Source organism: Rhinatrema bivittatum, chromosome 2 (genome assembly GCF_901001135.1).
Source record: "Rhinatrema bivittatum chromosome 2, aRhiBiv1.1, whole genome shotgun sequence".
Lineage (NCBI taxonomy): Eukaryota > Metazoa > Chordata > Amphibia > Gymnophiona > Rhinatrematidae > Rhinatrema > Rhinatrema bivittatum.
In genome coordinates, this window is record NC_042616.1 from 32197885 (window position 1) to 32222134 (window position 24250).

General features: G+C 45.5%; 1 protein-coding gene across 2 annotated transcripts in view; it reads left to right on the forward strand.

Annotated features, from left to right (window-relative positions):
* LOC115083760 (oocyte zinc finger protein XlCOF6-like) overlaps nucleotides 1-24250 on the forward strand; it is a 136015-nt gene that overhangs the window by 32852 nt on the left and 78913 nt on the right. For both annotated transcript variants that reach the window (XM_029587766.1, XM_029587765.1), the window contains exon 2: nucleotides 10041-10167. In XM_029587766.1, the coding sequence (XP_029443626.1) occupies nucleotides 10041-10167 (127 nt within the window). The remainder of the gene's footprint in view (nucleotides 1-10040; nucleotides 10168-24250) is intronic.

Below are 24250 nucleotides of genomic sequence, written 5' to 3' on the forward strand. Positions count from 1 at the left end.
TTCAGTTCAGGGCATGATGTCATGGCGTGCCCTTGGGGTGGAAGTTCTCATGGAGGTGGCAGGTTTCAAGTAGAGTGACCTGTGTCATCCTGATTAATGTCCTGGGGTTTTAGACTTTGTACGATTCAGCTTGCCCCCTGGTAAAGAGGGCTTGTTCGTTTATGCATGTGGCTTTTTTTTTTTTGGCAAGATGTTCCATGTGCTGAAGTTGTTCAATAAAAAATTGAAATGGGGGGGGAAAAAGAAATCTTAATCACCAGCTAAAATGTTTGAGGTGCCAGGTAATTTTTCCTTTTATTTTATTTCACTTTTTTTTAAAATTTTTAATTTGGTTTTTGGTCTATATTTTTAGTTTAGTGTTTTGTTGTTTTTTCTGTGTGTCTCTTCCATTATTTTCACCACCATTACTATCACATAGCTTTTTTTTTTTTTTTTTTTAGAGCTTTAGTTTTTTTCCTGCGGGATTTGCCCCAGTTCTCAGAGAAACTTGCCATGGGCACAGCCTACCTGTGGTCCCAAGCAACTTCTTTCTCCGTTGTAAGTGACCTGCACAGATTTGAAAATGCAATCGGTGTGTGTTTATTTCCTCCCCTGACCTAAATGCACCCGGGGAATGCCTTCTTCTAAAGTTTTTATATGTCGCTTTGAGCAGTATTTTGTGGGAAAAGTGGTTTTCTAAATCAGATTAGTGTGGGTAAGGCATGTGAATTGTGGAAGGCCACGTGTACTTCTAGCGCACTGTAGATGGTGGTGTTGTTTTTTTAAGCTTGTGTCGCTCACCTAAGTAGTTTTGAAAACTGTCCTCTTTATAACACTGTTGGGTATACACAGCACTGTACACACCCATAATAAGCAGTCCTCTTAAGCAAGACATAGCAGAGCTAGAAAAGGCGCAGAGGAGGGCGCCAAAGATGAGAGAGGGGATGGAACATCTCGCCTACGATGAGAGGCTACGCAGGCCAGGGCTCTGCAGTGTGGAAAGACAGCAGAGAAGGGGACATGATAGAGGTTTATAAAATCATGATTGGGGTGGAATGAGTAAATTTAAAGGCTATTTTATTTATTACCCTTTCAAATAATATGCAAACAAGGAGACGTGCATGAAGCTAACAACTAGCAGATTCAAAACAAATTCGTACTTTTCCCACTTAGAGCACTGGAATGTTGCCAGAGGATGTGCTCAAGGTGAATAACATCGCCGGCTTTAAAAGAGGTTTGGACAAGATCCTGGAGGGAAAATCCATCACACGTTATTAGCCAGGTAGATGAAAAGTTCCTTCACGTCCTACAGACTAGTCCATACATGTAGGAATGCGTCTTCTGGCCAGCAAATGGAGGCAGGGATAAAATTCAAGAGCTGACTTCTCTCTATAAAAGGTCTGGAGCTGCTTCAGCTCCTCAGTATGTCACTCCCTCCGCAGACGTGCACACAGATAGATGGATACGCGGTCATTTGTTCCTGTGGTGTCTTCGGTCTGATCTTTCAGGAAAGCAGCCAGAGTCCTCAAATAGCCTACTAGAAGTGGAAGCCCAGGAAAAACAGCCAACGGTCCTGTGTGTCCTAGAAGCAGAAGCACAGGAAAACAGGCAAAGTGCACTGGAGATCCTGATGGAAGCGAGCTCCTAGGGTAGCATTGATAGCAGGCTCTCGGTTAAATCCAGATCTATTTAGGCTAGTGCAGGGAAACTCAAACGTAGTCATTTTTTTTTTTTTTTTTTTAATAAGGGGAGTCTGAGGAGAAACGGGGCCTGAGGCCCTAAGCGTTCATTGGCACACGAAAACAGGGTTTCAAACAGAGCGCCGACTTCCCTGGTTGAGTGGGCTCCCAGGACAGCAGGCGCAGAGCCTGATTTTTCTCCCTGGTAGGAGCAGGAATTGAAGAAGGCAGCACAGCTAACGCTGAGGACATCAGCATGTCGGGTAATGGATGAGAAAATGTTGGCATGTTTTTGCTCGGACTGTCATACCCACTAGCTTTGATCCGCCTTCAGGGAAAGGGAGCGATGCTCGGTGATTGGGAGTACCAAGTTCTCAGTCGAGAGAAATTTCTTGAGGGCTGTCTCCAACAGGCAGGCAAGGCCGATTAGGAGCTGCAGAAGCTCGAAGGACCAGGCCGTGCAGCTGGCTGATTGTTTCTCTTGTAATCGGGTAACTCCCCTTGGCTGGACTGAAATGCAAATAGCCGGTTAGAATCCTGAAACCTGGTTGTGAATTACCCGTTCTGGTGCCCCCCTTCCTCCAGCTCTTGCCAGGGTTTATAGTTAGAAGATTCAGTAAGCTTGTCTCCAAAAAAAAAGTGTGGGAGGTTTTCATATAGAGAGCTGTATAGCCAGAGCCTTCCCTTGTAGGTACATGTATATACGGTACTTATTTAATGAATTTATTTGTGGTTTTTATTTACCGACATTCGTAGGTATATCATGTCGGTTTACATAAAACAGTTACATGAAACTGGAGCATTATTAACAAACTGGTGCAATTAACAATAGGGTTAAGAAGATTCAAGTTACAAATAATTATTAATAAACTGGAGCATTTTTTTAATATTTTATTTTATTATATTTATATTATATATTGTATTTTTATTTAGAACATTTTTAGGCCGCATTATTCCAAGTGCTAAGCAGCTTCCAATAAAACATTTATATATTAGGAAGGAAGGGTGCATGTTAAGGCAAGCAAGCCAGATATTCACGCCTCCTTTTTGTCCTCTGCAAGAAGGAGGCTACTAAACCAAATCCAGCTGGGAGATATTGGCAGACGATTAAAAAAAAAAAAAAAAATAGCTGCTCCCCCCCAAAAAAGATTCCAAACTCCCAGATCAGAAGGAGGAAGGCGTGGCTCTTTTTCCTATCTCTCCCTAGGCTGCTAACGATGATCCCTGGTGTTTAAGGACCTCTCGCAGTGAGTCTAGCATTCCTCAGTGGAGGCCGTGCTTTGCTTTCCGTTTTCTCCCAGGTAAAAGGATCTGAGAGAAGGGAAGGGCCCGGACAGAGGGACCCAGGCAGCTCCACGGCTGGTGGGGCTAGAGCAGAGCTTTCCAAACTGTGTGTCGGGACACGTTAGTGCAGAGCTTTCCAAACTGTGTGTCGGGACACGTTAGTGTGTCGCCTGCAGTGTGCAGGTGTGTCGCGCAAGCCCGGTCAACTCTGATGCGAGTTTGGGCTTTTTTTTTTCTAGAGATTCACTTTTTTTTTTCAGTTTATGGGTTGCTTATTATTGGGTGATTTTTGCTGTCAATCGCGTTTTTTGGGGGGGCTTGGTGGGTGGAACGAGCCCAGCCATCCTTGCATTGGCTGCTGCTGCCGATGAGGCCTGGCTATGAGGAGTACTGACTGCAAGCAGCAGTGTCTGGTGATCATGGAAGGGAGTGAAGCACTTAACTGGCAACAATCAAAAAGACGAGGTACATGAGTGTGGGGGCCAGACATGTGCTGGGGGGAGAGAGATGAGTGAGTGGTGGGCAAACATGCTGGGGGGACAGACATGTGCTTGAGGGGGAGAGATATGAGTGTGTGGTGTACAGACATGTGCTGGGGGGAGAGAAATGAGTGTGTGGGGGCCAGACATGTGCTGGGGGGAGGAGAGAGATGAGTGTGTGGGGGCCAGACATGTGCTGGGGGGAGGAGAGAGATGACTGTGTGGGGGACAGACAATTTGTTTTATTATTGTTTCTCATAAATTATAACAATAACATGAATCTTGGAATATATATTTTTAATATAAATTTAAGGTTTTCATGAGATAGGTTGTGTCGTGAAACATTTTATTTATGTATATATTTAAGGAAACATACATAAATTGTCAAAATATGTTTCGTTCGTTTAACCTTTAACCTCTGGTTTACTAGTAGACTGAATTACCGTGTCGTGAAATTATGTTTGTCTAAAAAGTGTGTCACCAACATGAAAAGTTTGGAAAGCTCTGGGCTAGAGAAAGGGAAGGTAGGCTGTGGGGAGCTTCCGTTTAGCGGGTGTCCCCCATTTTGTGCTGGACTTTGCAAGGTGAAAAGATCACGGGGCATAGGCAGCACCCTTGGGTGCTCTCGTACAGGGGGATAAGTACAGTCCTGTATCATATAATCCAGTTTCCTTGTTTTCTTTTCCCCGCTGGTGAGAGCTCTGTAGTAAGGACTGGTCCTCAAGGGGACTTAGTAGAAGCCCCTCCCCTTTCAGGACCAGCAGAATCACTGAAGTTCCACGGCAACCCCCCCCCCTGTTTGAACACCCAGGGTCACAAGTTTGATCCCCTGCTGACCCTGACAACAGGTAGGGTCCTGCCACACCACGTAAATAAAATTCTGCAGTATCAGAGTGCAATTCAAAAACAAAAAAAAACCAAAAGTGAAACTTTGACTGATGCTCAAAGCTTTAGTCTGCCTAGCAAAAGATTGTTTGTTTTTTTTTTGTTTAGCGGAGGCAGTCATTCAGGTTGTAATCCAGGTTTGAGTGTGCTTTTTTTTCAGAGAGGCTCGGCGGCTGCCATCTGGTTGTTGGAGCATCAATAAGGTGAAATCCTTACCCTCCCCTGTAGGTCTCGGGGAGAGGAGGACTAAACAGGGGAGTTATTCGCAGGTTCTGGAGCCTGTAGCTTTTAGAAATAAAAGACAAGCTCAGGGTTGCAGGTTTTTTATTCTGGGGTTTTTTCAGCGAAATTGAGGTATTCTTATCCAGGGACTCCTAGGATGAAGGGCATGCCTGAGACTCAGAGGGCATTCCTGTGTTTTTTCCTCCAAGTCCTATAACCAGATATTGGTCAAACACTTCCTTATTCCTGGATCCCTCGAGGACAGCAACGAGTTTCCTCCCTTGGATTATAACAGGGACTCTGGATACTTGGAGCAAGGAGTAATAAGCCTCCCCTATACAGGGAGGGAAACTGGCATCTCCTTTAAGCAGACAGCCTAGTGTAGACTGAGCGAGCCCTTTGCCAACATGTTGCCTTTAAATAGTGTCTAATATATTTTTTTGTTCCCAGTCTTTTTTTAGGGGTAGGCCCTCATATTCGCTGTTAAGATGAAGCAGACCTTGACTGTCTCTCAGGGAGTTGGTATGTCAGCATAAACCATACAGATTGAGAAAAGAGAGAGGTCAGAGCCAGCCCGAGCTGGACAGGAACTCTGGTTGAGTACCAAAGGGGCCAGGTCCTGACAAAGGTCAGAGGCCAGCTAGCTGGAATGCCAGAGTTTTTGACCACAAATTAGCAATCAAGGAATTGGGAGCTAGGGCCAGACTTAGAATGGTTCAAGTTGAAGTTAGAGAACCAGCAATGCTCAGGTACCCTGGCAAGTTTGTTAAGATCCGGTCTAAGATGACGTTCTCTTACAGGACTAAGCAGCTCAGCGCGGGGGTTCTCCCTCACCTTGGGCAAATAACTTTTACCAAAAAAAAAGAACATAATATTCTCTTGCCAACCTTGGTGCAATAAGGCCTAAACTACATAGAGAGGTTAGGTAATGACGTGGATTTGGTTCGCTGGAAATGCGGAAGCTGTCCATGTAGCATGCCTTAGGGTTTGGGCGTCCGCCAAGAGGGTCAGCGTTAGGAGAGGTACAATATTTCAGGGAGGAGTCCAGGCACTCGATTGGGTCCTTCTGCCAAGGACCAAAGTGCATGGTCAACATGGCTTCTGCCAAGTGCATGGTCAACATAGCTTCTGCCAAGAACCAAAGTGCATGGTCAACATGGGTTCAGGCCCCACATGGGGCGTGTCAGACTTGATTCATTTCAATTGAACTTTTCAACTATATTTCTTTCTCAGACGTTTATGCCGGATGATTGAATATGGGAACTCTTAAAACCAATACAAGGAAAATATTTCCTATAGAACGCGGGCCTCTAAGGAACAGAGGAGGGAAACCTGCTTCATCCTGCTCACAAGTCAGATGCAATTCTTCTGAAGAGGCAAGATCGCAAGTCTTCCGCTGAGGGAGGTCTCCCCCAGCTTGGTAGGGAGCTTACTTAGGAAAAGCTCTACCGTCGCTTCCTTTCAAGCACCGTAGAGGAGCATTTCAGGGACTGGTCGGGGGAAAGGTCATCTCCTGGATGTCCTTGGGCAATCCTACAAAAAAAACAAAGGATCATGGTGCACAATGTGCCACCCTGCTGTGTTGAAAATAATGGGGCACGTTCAAGATTTTTTGGCAGGGCTTATGCATGCGAAAGATGAAGGTCAGAGGCAGGAGCTCAGATCTCTAGATAGTCATAAGGTTCCTTCTGAGGTATCTGGAAACTACAAATGAGTTCAGAAAGTCAAGCGGATGGTTGTGTTTGGATGCAAGGGCTCAGTGGAGTAAGAAAGCAATTACAGCAGCAGACGAACTAAAGTCAAGGCCAAGGTTTGAGAGCCTGAATGTACACTGGGCGAAGGCTCAGACAGTGTCTTGTGCACCGGGCAGACCAGTGACCCTAGGGGAAATCTGTAGGGCAGCTACAAGGGCATCTCCGTACCCTTTTCCAGAATGCTAAGGGTCAATCTGGTTTAAAAAAAAAAAAAAGACACGGCATCTAATACGAGAATCCTGGAAGCAGATCCAAGCAACTCCCACCCAGAACAGGGATTGCTCTGGTACATCCCACATGTATGGACTGGTCTGTAGGATGTGAAGGAAGGTGAAATGTATACTTGGGTGTTAATTTCCTTTAGTCCTAACAGACCAGTCCAGGACCCACCCCAAGAGGAAAATGGCTGTAAAAAGAAAAAGTGATGAGTGGACTTATAGATAGGACAGTTATAGTCGCATAGGTGCCTATAGATACATTAGATGTACAGATAGAATTAGGGAAAAGAGGGCCTGTCTGCAAACAGAGAAACCCAGCCCAGGGAGAGGGAAGTAGACGGCATCCTTAATCCCTGACCTTTGCGGCTTGGTTACATAATTATTCTTGTGCCTAATGTGTCTTTTTTTGGGGGTTGGTTTTTTTTTTTTTTCTCTGTAGCTCCAGGGGAACCTTACGTTCAGGAGAGCTAAGGGCAAGGTTGTCCATAATGGACGTGGCAGCCCTGAGTGCAAACCTGGGATTGGTATTTGGGTCCCTGGGCTCGTACCCTGAAAAGGAGATGCTGGTGATGGTGGTAGGTTCTTCTTATAATGGCATTTTGGGGAAATGAGAACCAACACTGGCTCCTGGATGGTTTTGTAGCAACCCGAGGAGCTGAGGCAGCACCAGGCCCTTTGGTTTTTTTATAGGGAGTGAGGCCAGCTCTTGAATCTTTTTCTCTGCCTCCGCTGCTGGCCAGAGGACGCATTCCCACGTGTATGGACTGGTCTGCTAGGACTGAAGGAAAGGAAACGAATGGGCAGGTATAAATTTCACCCTATTGCTATCCTTGAGAAGCGAGTAAGAGGAATTAGAATTGCTTTACGGGATTTGCGGGATACGTGCGACCCGGACTGGCCTCCTGTCAAAGACACAATGCAGGGCTCGATGGACCTTGGTCTGACCCAGCCTGGTAATTTTTATGTCCTTATCTACTTTTTCCTTTCTTTTAGGCACTATCCCCCAACTCTTCTTACTATTTCCGCTCTCTCTTGTTCTCTCCCCCCCCCCCCCCTTTTACCACCTGCCTTTCTTCTTCAGGAACTCTTCCCCCACCATTCCCTTTGTGGACTAGGGAAGCTGTGGGCTGCGGCATCTTGACCAGGCCTCTGGCTATGATGGCAGCCATTCTCAGCCCCATGCCCTCACCTGGCCTCCCCCGCCATCGGCATATTGGACCAGAGACTGAAGGAGAGAAGATCTAGTCCACCCCCCCGCCCGCCCCCCATCAAAAGTGGGAACGTGGGAGGGCATTGATTACATTTCCATGTGTATTAGTGTGCAGAGTCTTATTTTTCTTTGAGAGTCGTTAACTACATGTAACTTTCACCGCTGTTTGCTTCTGTTTTGTTTAAAAAAAAAAACTAAAAAATTTAATTAAAAAAACTAAAAAATTTAATTAAAACTAAAAAATTTAATTTAAAAAAAACTAAAAAATTTAATTAAAAAAACTAAAAAATGTAATTAAAAAAAACCCCTAAAAAATGTAATTTAAAAAAAAAAGTGAAAACAGGTAACTAGACAGCTCAGTCTGATTTCAGAAGTGGGCAAGGTTCTAGGGAAATACTAAAGTTGAAGGAGCATGAACCATCCTGGAACAAATAGGTTACAGGACTGGTTTCCTGCCGAAGAAATCTGACAGCTCTTTAATGAGCTGAGGAGAGTGGTGGATGGGGGAGGAGCGGAGGACGTTGCCTCTCGGGACTTCAGTAAGGCTTTGGCTCTATGCCACACAGAAGGCTGGGAAATGAACTGGCCAGGATGGGTGTAGGTCACACCACAAATCAGAGGTCTTAAAGTCAATCTCTATGTTCAATTATTATTTATTAACAAAATATTTCTTATAAATCCATTCAATATGGCTGTTCTTTATATTACCTACTCAGACCCTTACCTAAACACTCTAAAATCACACACATGCGTTACCCTAAAATACCTTCATTCATATCACACATGCCTCACTCATTCCCCACTCATTCTATACATAAAATATATAAAGTGCTAGAAATTCCTTTGCATCTAATGCAATTACAATACTAAATACATCATTTTTTAATACTTATTTAAGACGCTTATTCCCCATTTACTTTTAAACATATTTATTTATTTATTTATTTAATTTTATATACCGGCAACCGTTTGCACATCGTGCCGGTTTACAGATAACTTACAAACAAAGATATGTAGGCAGAGCCTTTACAAGGAACAGTGTTTAAAACATAGCTCAGAAACAGAGCAAAACTAGCAAACTTGTGGAAAGAGGGGTAGGGGTGGTCGAGACAGGGGAGGGGGCGGGGGGGGAGGGTGGGTGGGTGAAAAACAGGTACAAAAGGAGTAATATGTACAGGTACAAAAGGAGTAATATGTGATGTTAATTGTTAATTGCTCTTATACTACTTAATTGTTAATTGCTACTTATACTACTGTATACTACTTATACTACTGTATACTACTTAATTGTTAATTGCTCTTATACTACTGTATAACCTTAATGAGAGATGTGTGGTATGAATGAAGGTATTTAAGGGTAAAGCATGAATGTGATTTTAGAGTGTTCAGGTAAGGGTCCTAGTAGGTAACATAAAGAACAGCCATATTGAATGTATTTATAAGAAATATTTTGTTAATAAAGGACAATTAAATGTGGAGAATGACTTTAGGACCTCTGATTTGTGGTGTGTCTTATAATTAGTTTTCGGAGGGCATGCAGGTGTGTTGACCAGGATGGGTGTAGGACAGAATCACAGTGACCCGGTAGAAGATCAGTCTGCCCAGTTATCCTGTCCACGCTGTCGCGTATTTATCTCAGCTGCCAGCCCGCAGACCAGGAGCTCCATTAGGATTTCACGCCTTATCCACGACGGGTTTTTTGTCATCTCCCTCCATTGTACTCCACCTCCTGGGTAGCTGAGTATGCAAGATCTCCTCTTATGTCCCTGCCCTGACACCCCCCCTCCCCTTCTGTGTCCTCCCAAAATGATCCAAACAGCCATCCACCCCAGTGCAGCTGTTACCCTCGCACGTGTCCTCCTTCTCATTCTGACGAAAGTTGAGAAGTGATCGGTGGGGGTTTGTGCTAGGGTCAGTTCATTTCAGTATCTTTATTAGCGATATTGGAGAGGGGCCTTAGGGATACATCTACTTGTCTGAAGATGATCCAAAAATCTGTAACGGGGTAGACACTCCAGAGTGGGTGGTGGAAAAAGCTGGAAGAAGGATAGAGGGATTGGGAGCTGCATTTCAGTGCAGTGAACTGTAAAATCCATGCATCTGGGGCTATGAAACCCTGGTGTGCCTTCAGACCTGATCATGTGTGCCGTGGAAAAATCATCACTGCTGCCTGCTCAGATGCAGGCCGGCATCTGGGGTTTGCTCACTGCATGTCACAGCAACAAGAAACACCTTTTTACTGTCTGCAAACTTTAGAGGCAGTGTGTCAGGAGTTTGTGCTGCTGTGCCTGAGGCTGTGGGTGCTGAGCAGATCCCTCTTCCTGTTCCAGGTCCCTGTAACATTTGAGGACGTCGCTGTCTATTTCTCCGAGGACGAGTGGGAGATGTTGGAAGAATGGCAGAAGGAGCTTTACAAGGAGACCATGCAGGAGAATTATGAAACTGTAACATCGCTGGGTAAAGATGATTTTATTGTTCCATTATTATAACTTGTACACTAAAATGTTTTGAATGCCTTCACTATAGGGTAACAAGACATTTAGCTGATGTATTCCCAAGCTCTTGCACTTAAACATCCAGTGGGTAGTGGGGAGAGTCCAAGAACTTGCTTTTTGATTGCTTGCTAATCTCGCTGGCATCTGAAGTGGTAACGGAGTTGCAGAAAGCCACTCGCTGTACACAAAACTCCCAACGGTATGGTCAGAAGATCCCAAACCGGAAAACCCCTTCTTCTGCCGAGGGACTCTCGTATCAAAGGCATTAACAAGGGGGCACATTCGAAAGGAAACAAAAAGGTCTCAGATGCCTCCTGGGGTCCTGAGTCTTAGGAGCAGAAAGAATTTGTTGTCATGGTCTGCCCGGGGACCCATGAGCACCTGCGGAGTCAGCACAGTACAGGGGGAGTACAGGAGCGCGGGGGAGAGGCTTAGGCAGCTGCCAAAGCAGACGTATTTTCTGAGAGATCATTCCTTCCCCTATTCCATGACGAGAGAATATCGTATCACCAACTTTGATACATGGCTGAAAAACTGGTGTTAGAGTTGTAGATATGTTGGAGGCTGGTGCTATGTATGGAAGAATAAAAGGCTATGTTTTTTTGTAAAAGGATCCTGGGTGAGAGATTCAGACCACACGTGCAGGCGTTTAAACTACAGGGGTGGCAGAAGGAAGTTTTAATAGATTTGGGCTGTCAGCCTCCAGTGAACAAGTGACGTCAGTGGAATAAAACATAAAGGTGAGGATCTCGCCAGGCTACCCTTGAGCAGTGGGGTGGATGAGGGAAGGAGGTGAGAGGCTGTACAGAGTGTAGAGAGGAGGAGAAATCTCCGGAAGGCTGTTTGAAGTCTGGGGAATGAAATTCCAGGTCTGCAAGCCTGATTGGCAAATGCGAATTTAGATGTTGATGCAGTCAGAGAGACGTAGTTTGAGTCCCAGGAATGTGATGTAACCCTGCCAGGCTACGACCTGCTCAGAAAGGAGAGGGTTGGCAGAGACATGGGAGGAGCAGCGTTTTTTATGTCAAAAATGTCAGAGCGACTGAAATGCAGGAGGAATGGGGGAATGAAGCAGAGCGAGTCCTCACCTTGGATAGGGGAGATTTTTTTTTTGTACTTTCATCTCTACTGGTGTAGTCTACATTCCTCTGGCACTGGATGGGGATCTGGTCAAAGGCATCCGAAAGGTAGGAATGAAGCAGCAGGAGGTGGTGTTGCTAGTCCAGTCCTCACATGGCAGGTTAAAATTCCTCAATCGCCACTTGACCTGGAACCGACCTTGTCTATTAAAAGCAAACCAGGTGTCCTTTTTCCCCATGTAATTCCTCAAGCTTTAACGCTTTATCAAACCGCATCTCCCGTTAAGTATTGGCAGCAGTGATATTCCAGGGTTAAGCAACCTCCCATTCCCCCATGGACACCAGCCGGAGGGGGGAGTCCAGTCCGCATGAGTTTTCAGAATAGTCCTATTGAATATGCATGAGATCTCTTCCAAGGTATGCAAATCTGTGGGTACAGAATCTATCCCATGCATATTCATTAGGGATATCCTGGAAACCCGAGTGGCTTGGTGTCCACGAGGACTGAAGGTTGACCACTCACAATGAGCCTGGCCCAGCATAAAGGTTTTTGTTCAATTTTCTTGGCTTTGGAGGTACCTGATGACCCAGACCCTTCATCTGAGAAACCTTCTCCTTTATATATCAAAGATCGAGCGGGAGGAAGATCCATGGGTCAGGGAGCCGCAGGGCCCAAGTCTGAAAATCTCCTGGAGAGGTGAGGGAGGGGACTTGTGTGTCTATATGGGAGGAGGGGGAAGAGGCTGGGTGGACTCTTCTTCCTTTTAGAAATCGGATTTTGTCATTCATGGCATTTCCTACTCTTGCAGGCCAATCTTAAAATGAGCGCACATGCACCCCTACACACACTTATTCACAAGCGAGCGGAGATACGCTGGAATTTTAAATCGTGCGCACCCTTGCATGCATATGTTGTGGTTTTTTTGTTTGTTTTGGTTTTTTTTTTTTTTAATGCACCTCCCGTGAGTAAGGGCCCGATCTTAAGAGATTGCTTGCGCAAACTTACTTTGCATGTCTTCCATAGGACTTTGCCAGCTTTTTCAGGCCTATGTAAGCGGATTTTCAAAACCTGCTCGCACAGGGGACGACCCAGTTTGTCCGATTTAAGTCAACCAGTTTTCCCAGGTCATATCGAGGTCTTCCAGACCCCTCTGTTAGCCCTACAGACTTGCTACTCATCAAGAGCAGCAGTAAAGCTTTATGCAGCTGGCAAGCCGACGTGCACTGCGGTCTCCGGTCATAAAACACGGTGTTACTGTTAGGAATATGGACAGTGGGAAGGTGAGGTGAACACCACCTCCAGGAGTGGCACGGAATCGAAGGTCTGCAGCCAGGGCGGGTGGACCGGTGAGGCTGGGCTGAGTCTCTGGGTCGGACTGGTGTGCGTGGAGGTAAGGGTGAACGTCAGAAGCACTGGAACAGCGTGGGGGGTGGGTAAGCGTGGAGCTAGAGCGCACTAACCGGGTGCGGGTATGGGTGTGAACAGAATGCCAGAACAGGAACAAGGAAAGACAGACTACGACAAGACAGGACAAACCAGGGCAAAGGACTACCACTGAACCCGAAACACAGAATGCCCGAAGGCAGTGAGGCAAGAGAAACCGGGAGGGACAGACAGGGGCTAGAAAACAGAGCAAGAGGCCAAGCCTCAAGGGGAAGGCCAAGACATCTCAGGATGGGCAAGGGTGCTGAAAGGCCTAAGGGTCATAGACCATGAAGCAAGGCAAGAGGGAAGCCAGAAGGCCTGCAGACCACTGAGCAGGGAGCCCAAAGGAACTCCATGCTGAAGCACCAAGGGCAGGGTTAAACTTTGGAGTCTGGGCGTAGGGCAGGCGGGCAAGGAACGCTGGGCCAGCCAGGGGAGAGGCTCGTTGAGGGCCTCTGGTGGTAAGGAGGCTACACAGCAGCCAGAATCCTAAAAGTTGGCCCCACCCCTTTTCTGCCCCCCTTATTTTTGATGCGCACTCGGGTATATAGACACATACTTTGCAGCTTTTTAAAATCTGCGTTGCTGACTTGCAGCCCACCTACACGCTTATGTGAGCCTCGAAAATCCCAGCCTCTGAGAATGCTGCAGTGTTCCCTCTTGGTTGATAGAAATGATCTAGGCTGACCTGTGGTGTGATTGGATCACAGCTGTTCGTTCCTTTTATTTACTTATTTTTGGACAATCCTTGCATGGAAATAAAAGGCAGCCTCTTCCAGGGCCTTTTTCTCAGTGCTGGGTGGTGTTAGGCAAGCTCTGGACTGAAAAAAAATGGATGATGGGTTTTCCCAAAAGCAGGAACAATAATCCTAGTGTTTCCTTCTGTGTTTGTATATTTGTGATTTTAAGTATTGCTATGAGAAAGGTAGGGGGGAGGGGTGCGAATGGAAGCTTTGGCACCTGGGTGCTGGAGTCCCACGGTACAGCACTGAGTGATAGGGATTGTAGGGATGGGCAGACTAGATAGGCCATATGGTCTTTTTCTGCCATCACTCTTCTGTGCTTCTAGGCTATTATATATCATTAGCTTTCTTAGTGTCCAGGCAGGTGGATTCAGAAGCAGTGGGGTTATGCACCTCTACCAGCAGATGGAGATGGAGCAAAGCTGTCATCACAGTATATACACCCCTGCACTGACATCAGCCCGCCAGTATTCTCAGTCTCCAGCAGATGGTGGACTTGGATCTCCCTACTGGGGATTGCGTTAAAGGTTTTAGAGAAGGAATGATAGAAGTTTATTGCCCCGCTTTCCTGGTGGTGATACCTTATGGTCCCTCCCTCAGTTGAGATTTCCTGAGATAATTTCAGTGGATTCTTCCCCAGATGAGTGCCTTGGTCTGATAGCTCTCTTTTTCTGGCATGGATTTAGCTGTAAAAAAAAGAGGAAAAAAAATGACCCAGCTGAGAGGCAAGTGGATACAGGAAGCCGAGCACAGTGGTGAAGGTAGATGCCTGCTTCTCCTGCTCCCCACACAGCTGGAGACAGGGGTGATGAGTCAGATGAACTGAATGAAATCACTGTGAACCTAGAAGATGTAGTAGGTCAGATTGACAAACTAAAGAATAGCAAATCACATGGACCGGATGGTATGCATCCTAGGGTACTGAAGGAACTAAAAAATGAAATTTCTGATCTATTAGTTAAAATTTGTAACCTATCACTAAAATCATCTCTTGTACCTGAAGGCTGGAGGATGGCCAATATAACCCCAATATTTAAAAAAGACTCGGCGATCTGGGTAACTATAGACTAGTGAGCCTGACTTCAGTGCCGGGAAAAATAGTGGAAACTATTCTCAAGATCAAAATCGTAGAACATATAGAAAGACATGATTTAATGGAACACAGTCAACATGGATTTACCAAAGGGAAGTCTTGCCTAACAAATCTGCTTCATTTTTTTGAAGGGGTTAATAAACATGTGTATTTTTGTAAACTGTTATGATGGCTCTACTGAATGACAGTATATAAAACTCAACAAATAAATAAATGTGGATAAAGGTGAACCGGTAGATGTAGTGTATTTGGATTTTCAGAAGGCATTTGACAAAGTCCCTCATGATAGGCTTCTACGAAAACTAAAAAGTCATGGGATAGGAGGTGATGTCCTTTCGTGGATTGCAAACTGGTTAAAACACAGGAAACAGAGAGTAGGATTAAATGGTCAATTTTCTCAGTGGAAAAGGGTAAACAGTGGAGTGCCTCAGGGATCTGTACTTGGACCGGTGCTTTTCAAGATATATATATATATAAATGATCTGGAAAGGAATACGACGAGTGAGGTTATCAAATTTGTGGATGATACAAAATTATTCAGAGTAGTTAAATCACAAGCAGACTGTGATACATTACAGGAGGACCTTGCAAGACTGGAAGATTGGGCATCCAAATGGCAGATGAAATTTAATGTGAACAAGTGCAAGGTGTTACATATAGGGAAAAATAACCCTTGCTGTAGTTACATAATGTTAGGTTCCATATTAGGAGCTACCACCCAGGAAAAAGATCTAGGCATCATAGTGGATAATACTTTAAAATCATCGGCTCAGTGTGCTGCAGCAGTCAAAAAAGCAAACAGAATGTTAGGAATTATTAGGAAGGGAATGGGTAATAAAACAGAAAATGTCATAATGCCTCTATATCGCTCCATGGTGAGACCACACCTTGCATACTGTTAGGTTATGGCTGTTCAGCTTGGAGAAGAGACGGCTGAGAGGGGATATGATAGAGGTCTTGAATGAGTAGATGTGAATTGGTTATTTACACTTTCGAATACTAGAAAGACTAGGGGGCATTCCATGAAGTTAGCAAGTAGCACATTTAAGACTAATCGGAGCAAATTATTTTTCACTCAACGCACAATAAAGCTCTGGAATTTGTTGCCAGAGGATGTGGTTCGTGCAGTTAGTGTAGCTGGGTTTAAAAAAGGATTGGATAAGTTCTTGGAGGAGAAGTCCATTAACGGCTATTAATCAAGTTTACTTAGGGAATAGCCACTGCTATTAATTGCATCAGTAGCATGGGATCTTCTTAGTGTTTGGGTAATTGCCAGGTTTCATTCCCCTTATCATTTTGGTAGCCCTTCTCTGTACCTTCTCCATCGCAATTATATCTTTTTTGAGATGCGGCGACCAGAATTGTACACAGTACTCAAGGTGTGGTCTCACCATGGAGCGATACAGAGGCATTATGACATTTTCTGTTTTATTAACCATTCCCTTCCGAATAATTCCTAACATTCTGTTTGCTTTTTTGACTGCTGCAGCACACTGAGCTGACGATTGTAAAGCATTATCCACTATGATGCCTAGATCTTTTTCCTGGGAGGTAGCTTCTAATATGGAACCCAACATTGTGTAATTATAGCATGGGTTATTTTTCCCTATATGCAACTGAGGTGTGGCTTTGGTAATAGCCAGATGTCAGCTATAGCTCAGGAATTGGTTGGCTGATGCAATTTCAAAGTCTAGTTTTACTAAATTTGCCTTTTAATGACTCACTTTTTTTTTTTTTTAAGAGTGAGCTGGAGAAAATGGCCAATAAGAGGGGTGAGGTCCAGGTTACCAGAGGACAAGCAGCAGACTTTGTTGGTCCTTTGGCACAAGAGGTCATGCGAAGGGTTTCATACATTTTTCATCCTATAAAAGAGCGGTTTCTCAGAGGACTCTGCCTTTGGGCAGGTCTCAATCCTTTTGTCTCAGGCCCCCCCCCCCCAGCCACTCAGTGAAGGTGTGCCGACCCTCCCCTGGGCACAGGAGATAGGGGGGTTGCCTCTCTATTTTATCAGAGGTGAGTCAAGATCACGTCAGACCAATGGGTGCTGGAGGTGATAAGAGACTGCTATGCTCTGGAGTTTCTCAGTGTTCCCTGGGATGTCTCCATGGTCTCTCCATGCAACTCACACTCCACTGCTTGTCTCTTCTGCAGAGAAAGTTATCAAGGCTCCTCAGCCTGCAGACTGTAGTCCCAGTGCCCAGGTCTCAAGAAAATATGGACTAATATTCGATTTACTTTGTTGTGCCCAAGAAGGAAGGCTCCCATCACCCCATCCTAGCTCTCAAGTGAGTCAACTGTCATTTGCAGGTGACTGGATTTCACATGGAAATCTTATGCTTAGTGATAATGACGGTACAGTCGGGAATTTCTGATGTCCCTGGATTTGTCAGAAGTATACCTTCATATTTCCATCTGACAGGAGCATCAGCCATTTCTTCGTTTTGCTGTTTTGGAGCGACATCAGTTTTGAGCACCGCCTTTCGGATTGGCCACCGTGCCCAGAACCTTTTTCCAAAGTTATGGTGGTGGTTGCGGCAGTGTTAAGAGAGGATGGCATTCTGGACGACTGGCTGATTTGTGCCAAGAGTCTGGAAGAGAGCCTTCGGGTCTCATGCAGTGTGATTCTCCATATTACAGGAATTAGGATGGGTGGTGAACTTGGCCAAGAGCAAGCTGCAGCCATCCCAAACACTGGAGTACCTAGGTGTTTGCTTCGACACGAAGCAAAGCTGAGTATTCTTGCCGATGAGCAGCATTCAGCAGCTGATGTTGCAGGTGCAATTGGCAGCAGTACACCAGACATTGTGGTCTTATCTACAGGTGCTTGGATTGATGGCAGCCACCCTAGAAGTGGATGAGGGTGCATATACATCAGCCTGCTAGTTCGTTGAAGTTGTCAGTCTCAAGGCTATTCGATTCAGCTTCATCTACCAGTGGAGATCGGCATACGGTTGTAGTGGTGGTCCCAAGTAGACCATCTAAGAAAAGTGGTTTCCCTACGATCACTGGACTGGTTAGAACTCTCCTCAGATGCAAACCTCCAGGGTTGCAGGGCCCACTGTCAAACATTGACACGCAAGGGTGCTAGATTACAGAAGAGTCTCTGGAATATCAAGCATCTGGCATGTTTAAGATTCGTGGAGCGATTGCAGGGTCAAGTGGTCTGGATAATATCAGATGATGTAACGACAGTAGTTTACATCAGTTACCACAGAGAAACCAAGAGCCAGCAAGTGTCGCAGGATATAGCCCAGTTCATGGAATGGGTGGAAGTACATCTTCAGGAGAGCTTGGCCTCCCACACTGCAGGAAAAGAGAATGTAAGAGCCGATTTTCTCAGCAGACAGTCTGGACACAGGAGAATGTGAATGGTCAAACAAGGCTTTCCAGCTCAAGGCAGACCATTGGAGTCTTCCATATCTAGACCTTCTGGCAACATCTGTGTAAAGGTTCCTTGCTGCTTCAGTCACAGGAGAGACCAAAAGGCCTTGGGCATCAATGCCCTCATACAGTGGGAAGCTCCTATAATGCCTTTCCCCCATGGCCCATGTTGGGCAGAATCATTCAGAGGATTGAGAGTCACAGGGACTCTGCTTCTGGTGGCACCAGATTGGCTCAGGAGGCCATGCAATGCAGATTTGAAAAGGCTTCTGGTGGGCCCCTCCTATCCGATTTATCAGTTCACAGGGATCTGCTGTGACAGGGGCCTGTTCATGAAGATCAGCTTGATATTTCTTACGGTATTGGCCCTTGAGAGGGCTCATAGGCTGGAGCGTGGGTATTCCACTGTAGTGATTGCCACATTGGAGAAAGGAAATCAAACCATCCACAAAGCAAAAAGCTCCATGGTACACCTCAGAACTGAAAACCTCAAAGCGAACACTGAGACAAACCGAAAAACAGTGGAGACGAACCCCTACCCCAAACCTGAAAGACAAATACAGAACCCTACTACACAACTATACAACCGACCTCAACACAGCAAAGCGCAATTTCTACACATCAAGAATTCATGATTATCAATTCAACCCGAGGACCCTCTTCGCCTACGTCAAAGACCTGACCAACCCTATCCAAAATGACACAACGTCAAACTCCAACCACATCTCCAGTGAAAAACTAGCACAATTCTTCAAGGACAAAGTCGACAACATCATTGCCAAGATTCCCCAAACCCACACCGACCCAACGGACATCCCTCCTCCCATACACACATGGTCACAATTCACACCCGTTGCATCTACAGAAATTGAACCCATCATCAAAAAAACCAACCCCGCATCCCACCCCTTAGACACCATCCCTATCAAAACTCTAAAACTCATCAGAGAGATTGTCAAACCAATAACCTACATCATCAACCTATCACTCGAGCAAGGAATCTTCCCAGACAAACTCAAAAACGCCATCATCAAACCAATCATCAAAAAACCTCAACTCGACAAATCAGACCCAGCAAATTACAGACCAGTCTCCAGCCTCCCATTCTTAGAAAAAATTATCGAAAAAAACAGTCAACAATCAACTTACAGAACACCTTGACGACCATAATATTCTCCAGCCAACACAACATGGCTTCAGAAAATTCTTCAGCACCGAAACCCTCCTCCTCGCCCTCACCGATACCATCCTCAGAGGTCACGACAGAGGCAAATCGTTCCTCCTGATACTTCTTGATATATCAGCCGCCTTTGACACCATCAACCACAGAACACTCCTCACCAGACTTAAAGAAATTGATCTACGAGACACTACAATCAAATGGTTCAAATCCTACCTCTCAAACAGATCCTACATCGTCAAGACAAACTCATCTGAATCCTCCCAAGTGCCCCTCACATGGCGTCCCTCAAGGTTCTTCCCTATCCTCAACCCTCTTCAACATTTACCTCCTCCCACTATGCAAATTCCTCTCAGATGCAAACCTCACCTACTTCGTCTATGCAGACGACATACAAATATTACTCCCCATAAGCAAGTCCATTGAACTCACCATGGAAAGATGGAACAAACTCAGCTCAAAATTATCCCACCTGCTATCTCAACTATCACTCTGCCTCAACCAAGCTAAAACAGAAATCCTTCACATCCACGATGACCGTCCCGCATCTCCCCTCAAGTGCACCCCCCCAAACAACCCAGCAAGCTCAAACAACCCGGGGGTACCAAACATCTCAGGAATCTCACTCACCCCATCCACAAGAAACCTGGGCGTAACAATTGACAGCCAACTCAACTTTAAACGACACATCTCCAATACAATTAAGGATGGATTCTTCAAGCTCCAAACACTGAAAAAACTCAAACCCCTTCTCCAAGCGCATGATTTCCGAACAGTCCTTCAATCAATTATTTTCTCAAAACTCGACTACTGCAACTCCCTCCTCCTTGGCCTCCCAGAAATCCACATCAAACCCCTACAAGTTCTACAAAACGCCGCCGCCAGAATCATCACTAACAACAGAAAATCCTCCCACATCACACCCACTCTCAAAGAACTCCACTGGCTGCCCATCACTCAAAGAATCCAATATAAAACCCTCACCCTCATGCACAAAAAAATAAACAACAACAAAATGAACTGGCTAAACAACGCAATACAACCATACCCCACACAAAGAATTCTCAGGTCATCCAACACTGGCCTTCTTTCCATCCCCAATCTCAAAACTGCACACCTCAACACAACCCGCAAACGAGCCATAACAATAGCGGGCCCAACCCTATGGAACTCCCTCCCCCCCCCCCCCCCCCCCCCATCTCAGAAATGAACCCTCATCACAAGTCTTTAAAAAACATCTCAAAACATGGCTGTTCTTAAAAGCTTTCCCACCTGACACTTAACCTGCCCGAATGCATCTCTCCCCCCCTCCTCATACCTCCCTCCTTCCTACCCTCCCCTTACTTCCTTCAATCAACCCTGATACCTAAATTATTTTATCATCAAGACATAATGTACATATGTTATATGCCATAATATTATTTTTTCCATATATTCCTGTTATAATTGTTACCATGTTATATTTATCATGTTATAATGTAAAATAGGGCAGAACTCGCCCTATCCGCTCAGTTACCTGTAAACCGATGTGATATCTCGATTGAATGTCGGTATATAAAAGAAATAAAATAAATAAATAAATTGCTTCGAGCAAGAAAGTTCTCCACTTTATTAGCTTGTGTGTGAGTTTGAGTGTTTGAGGCGTGGTGTGAGGATTGAGGGGCCCTCCCTCCCTCCCACTCATTCTGGGATCTTGACCCAGAATGAGTGGGTCAGGATCCCACTCATTCTGGAATTTTTGCAGGTTGGATTGAGAAAAAGGTTTGGCCCTTAATTCATTGAAAGTACAGGTGATGGCTCTTGGCTGTTTTCAAGGTCAGGTGAATGATGGACCCTTGTCAGCTCATCCTAATGTGGTCGCTTCTTAAAAGCGGTGAAGCTTCTTAAAAGGGGATCCACCTTCAGTCGCCAGTACCTTTGTGGCCTCCTAATCTGGTTTTGGATTTTCTGGCAGTCCAACCTTTTGACTGCTGCATAGCCTTTCCTTGAGGTTACTGACTTTGAAAACGGTGTTTCTTGTGGCAATTTGTCCTGCGGGGAACTGCAGGCATTGACTTGCCGGGAGTTATTTCTGAGAGTGACTGCGGGGGGGGGCGATACAGCTGCATACCGTTCCATCCTTTTTGCCAAAGATGGTCTCAGATTTTCACTTGAATCAATTTCCCTGTCTGGACAGAGAGATATGAATGAATATCACCTGTTACAGCGCTTGGATGTCAAGAGGCATATCTTGAGGTAAGTAGAGGTTTCTAAAGCTCTCAGGAAGACGGATCGCCTGTTTATTCTCCATGGTGAAGTAAACAGGCCGAATCGTGTTGCGGGCTACAATAGCCTGCTGGATTAAGGAGGTAGTCATGGCCATATATGGGGATGCTGAGTAGCTGTTATCTGGTCAGATTAGGGCTCAGACGGTGTCATGGGTGGAGATTAGATTGTGTCCCATCGATTTGCTGAGCTGCGACGTGGTCCTCCTCTTCCTTGCATACCTTTTTTCCAGGCATTATTGCTTGGATGTGCAGGCCTGGGAGGACGCGTGGTTTTGATTGGATTACGGGCAGCCTCCCTCCCTGTTCGGGAGTAGCTTTGGTACATCCTGCTGGTTCTGGATCCACCTGTTTGAACACTGGGGAGAAATTACTACTTTACCTGATTTCCTTTTTCTTTTAGTACAGACAGGTGGATCCACTTTTCCGCCCTTGGCTGCCGAATGTTTGTGCTATGGTCCTCCTGCGTGGCTATTTATTTCCAGGAATTACTGGTGTCAGTCCAGTCCGTAGACTAGTGTTACACTCTTTGTCTGAGCTCAGTGGTTCCTGTGAGCTGAGTGCTGGATTGGTTGTCTGTTAATAATCAAGTTTTGTTAGTTTGTCCACAGTTGGCTTTTGCAGAGAATACTGGTGGGCTGATGTTAGTGCAGGTGTATATATACACTGTGATGTCAGCTTTGCTCTGTCTCCATCTGCTGGTAGAGCTCCATAACTCCACTCGTTCTGGATCCACCTGTCTGTACTAAAGAAAAGGAAGTTATCAGATTAGTAATTTCTCCTTATTTCTTATCTGTCATGCCCAGAGATATGTTTTCTCAGGAAGGCAAATTTAAAGCTTACATAACTCATCTATTTTTTTTTTTTTCTGTTTAAGCATATCGGTGAAACAAAATGCACATTTGTAATCCTGACAGCAATACAATAGATATTTAAATCAACAGAAATGCTGAACAATTTGCTTCAACATTTTTACAAGGCAGATAGTTTATCGTGTCTTTTTTTAACCCCCTATATGCAGGAAACTTTTTTTCCTTTCCAAAACCCACCAGCAAACCATTCACAAATACCCATACACACATCACACTCACTCAAGTCAGCCTTTCTAATCGCTGCACTCTGTGAAATACCCTCCACCAGGTCTACCACTGTGGAGGGTATCCACTAATTGCCAAAGATTGCTGTAATTCTTTAGGTCAGCGATTCTCAACCAGTGCGTCGCCAAGCACTGGCAGGTGTGACGCGTGCTACCGGTCTCTCTCGCTGCTCTTCCCCCACCCCACCCCCCCTTCCTTCACTGAGCAAGAGGCAGGCTATCTTCCACTGCTGCCGTTGCTATCTGGGCTATCAGCACGTTCAAACCTGGATGGGAACGGCAGCAGTGTTAGTGGAAGCGGCTGGCTTTTTTTTTTTTCCTTCCTGCACCTGCCCTCGTGGCTCGGAACAGGAAGTGAGGTGCAGTGAGGTGCCCGGAAAGAAGTAGCAGTAGCAGCATGGGCCCGCAGCAAAATCTGAAGCAATCGGCAAAGGAGACGGCAGCATTAGCCTCCTGCGGCCGATGGGATTCTTCTTTCTTGGCCTGCGGGGGTTGGAGGAGGAGGCTCCATTTGTCCTCTCGGGGGGGGAGGGGGAGGAGCAGGAAGTGAGAGATAGCCAGCCTGTGTGTGATTAAGAGCATGTGTGTGTGACAAACTGGTCAGGGGGGGGGGTGTATGTGAGAGACCATGAAAGTGACTGATCAGGGATATGACGTGTGTGAGAGAGAGCGCATGGGAGTGAGAAGCCTGTGCATGAGAGCATGGGAGCGAGAAGCCTGTGCATGAGAGCATGGGAGCGAGAAGCCTGTGCATGAGCGCATGGGAGCGAGAAGCCTGTGCATGAGCGCATGGGAGCGAGAAGCCTGTGTATGAGCGCATGGGAGCGAGAAGCCTGTGCATGAGCGCATGGGAGCGAGAAGCCTGTGCATGAGAGCATGGGAGGGAGAAGCCTGTGCATGAGCGCATGGGAGGGAGAAGCCTGTGCATGAGCGCATGGGAGGGAGAAGCCTGTGCATGAGCGCATGGGAGGGAGAAGCCTGCGCATGAGCGCATGGGAGCGAGAAGCCTGTGCATGTTCACTATGGCACTTTATACATTTTTCGGTATTGTTAAGCTTCATCTTGTGCGCTCTTATTCTAGCCACACAAATTTCATGAAGCAACTTAAACTGCATTTCTTGAAGACTTGCCTCTATAGTAGTGGTAAATGCAATATCAAATGACTCATAGTTGTGGTTTTTTTTCTGCTATTTGTTTCCCTAGAGATGAAATCCAGTAACGGGTGAGAGGTTCAAGCATCTGTAGACTCTCTTTACTAAACTGCAATTTGTACCAAAAAGACAAAGTAGTATTAGATTATTGCAGTCTTTTAAAGATTCAGGATGGAGTCTTGTGCTAAAAAGCTAGAAGCTTGTGAATGTAATTTCTACTTTATAAGTACATGACGAAAAGTCTGACTGATGTCATAAGATGTTTTCATTTGTTCAAAAGACTTTGTATCTAATCCCTATTTTATGATTGTGGCTGCATTGGATTTTAACGGCAGGTCTGTTCCATTTTCCTTCTAAAAACTCTTTGGAATAAAACGCATGCCCTTAGCTCCCCATTGCACATTCAACTCTGAGGGTCTGTTTATGAAGCCTGAGAATTTTTCCTGTGCCCCCCAACATGTGAAATGTTGGGGGGCACAGGAAAACATGTGAAATGATGTCTGCACTTTCTTTTCCAGCAGGTTATGGGATCAATCCTGAAAATATGAAGCAGCAGACAGAATATGCTGAGAACAAAGAAACCCCGAAGATGCTCCTAGAGAAAGAGAAAGGAATGCTTGTCCGGGGATGTA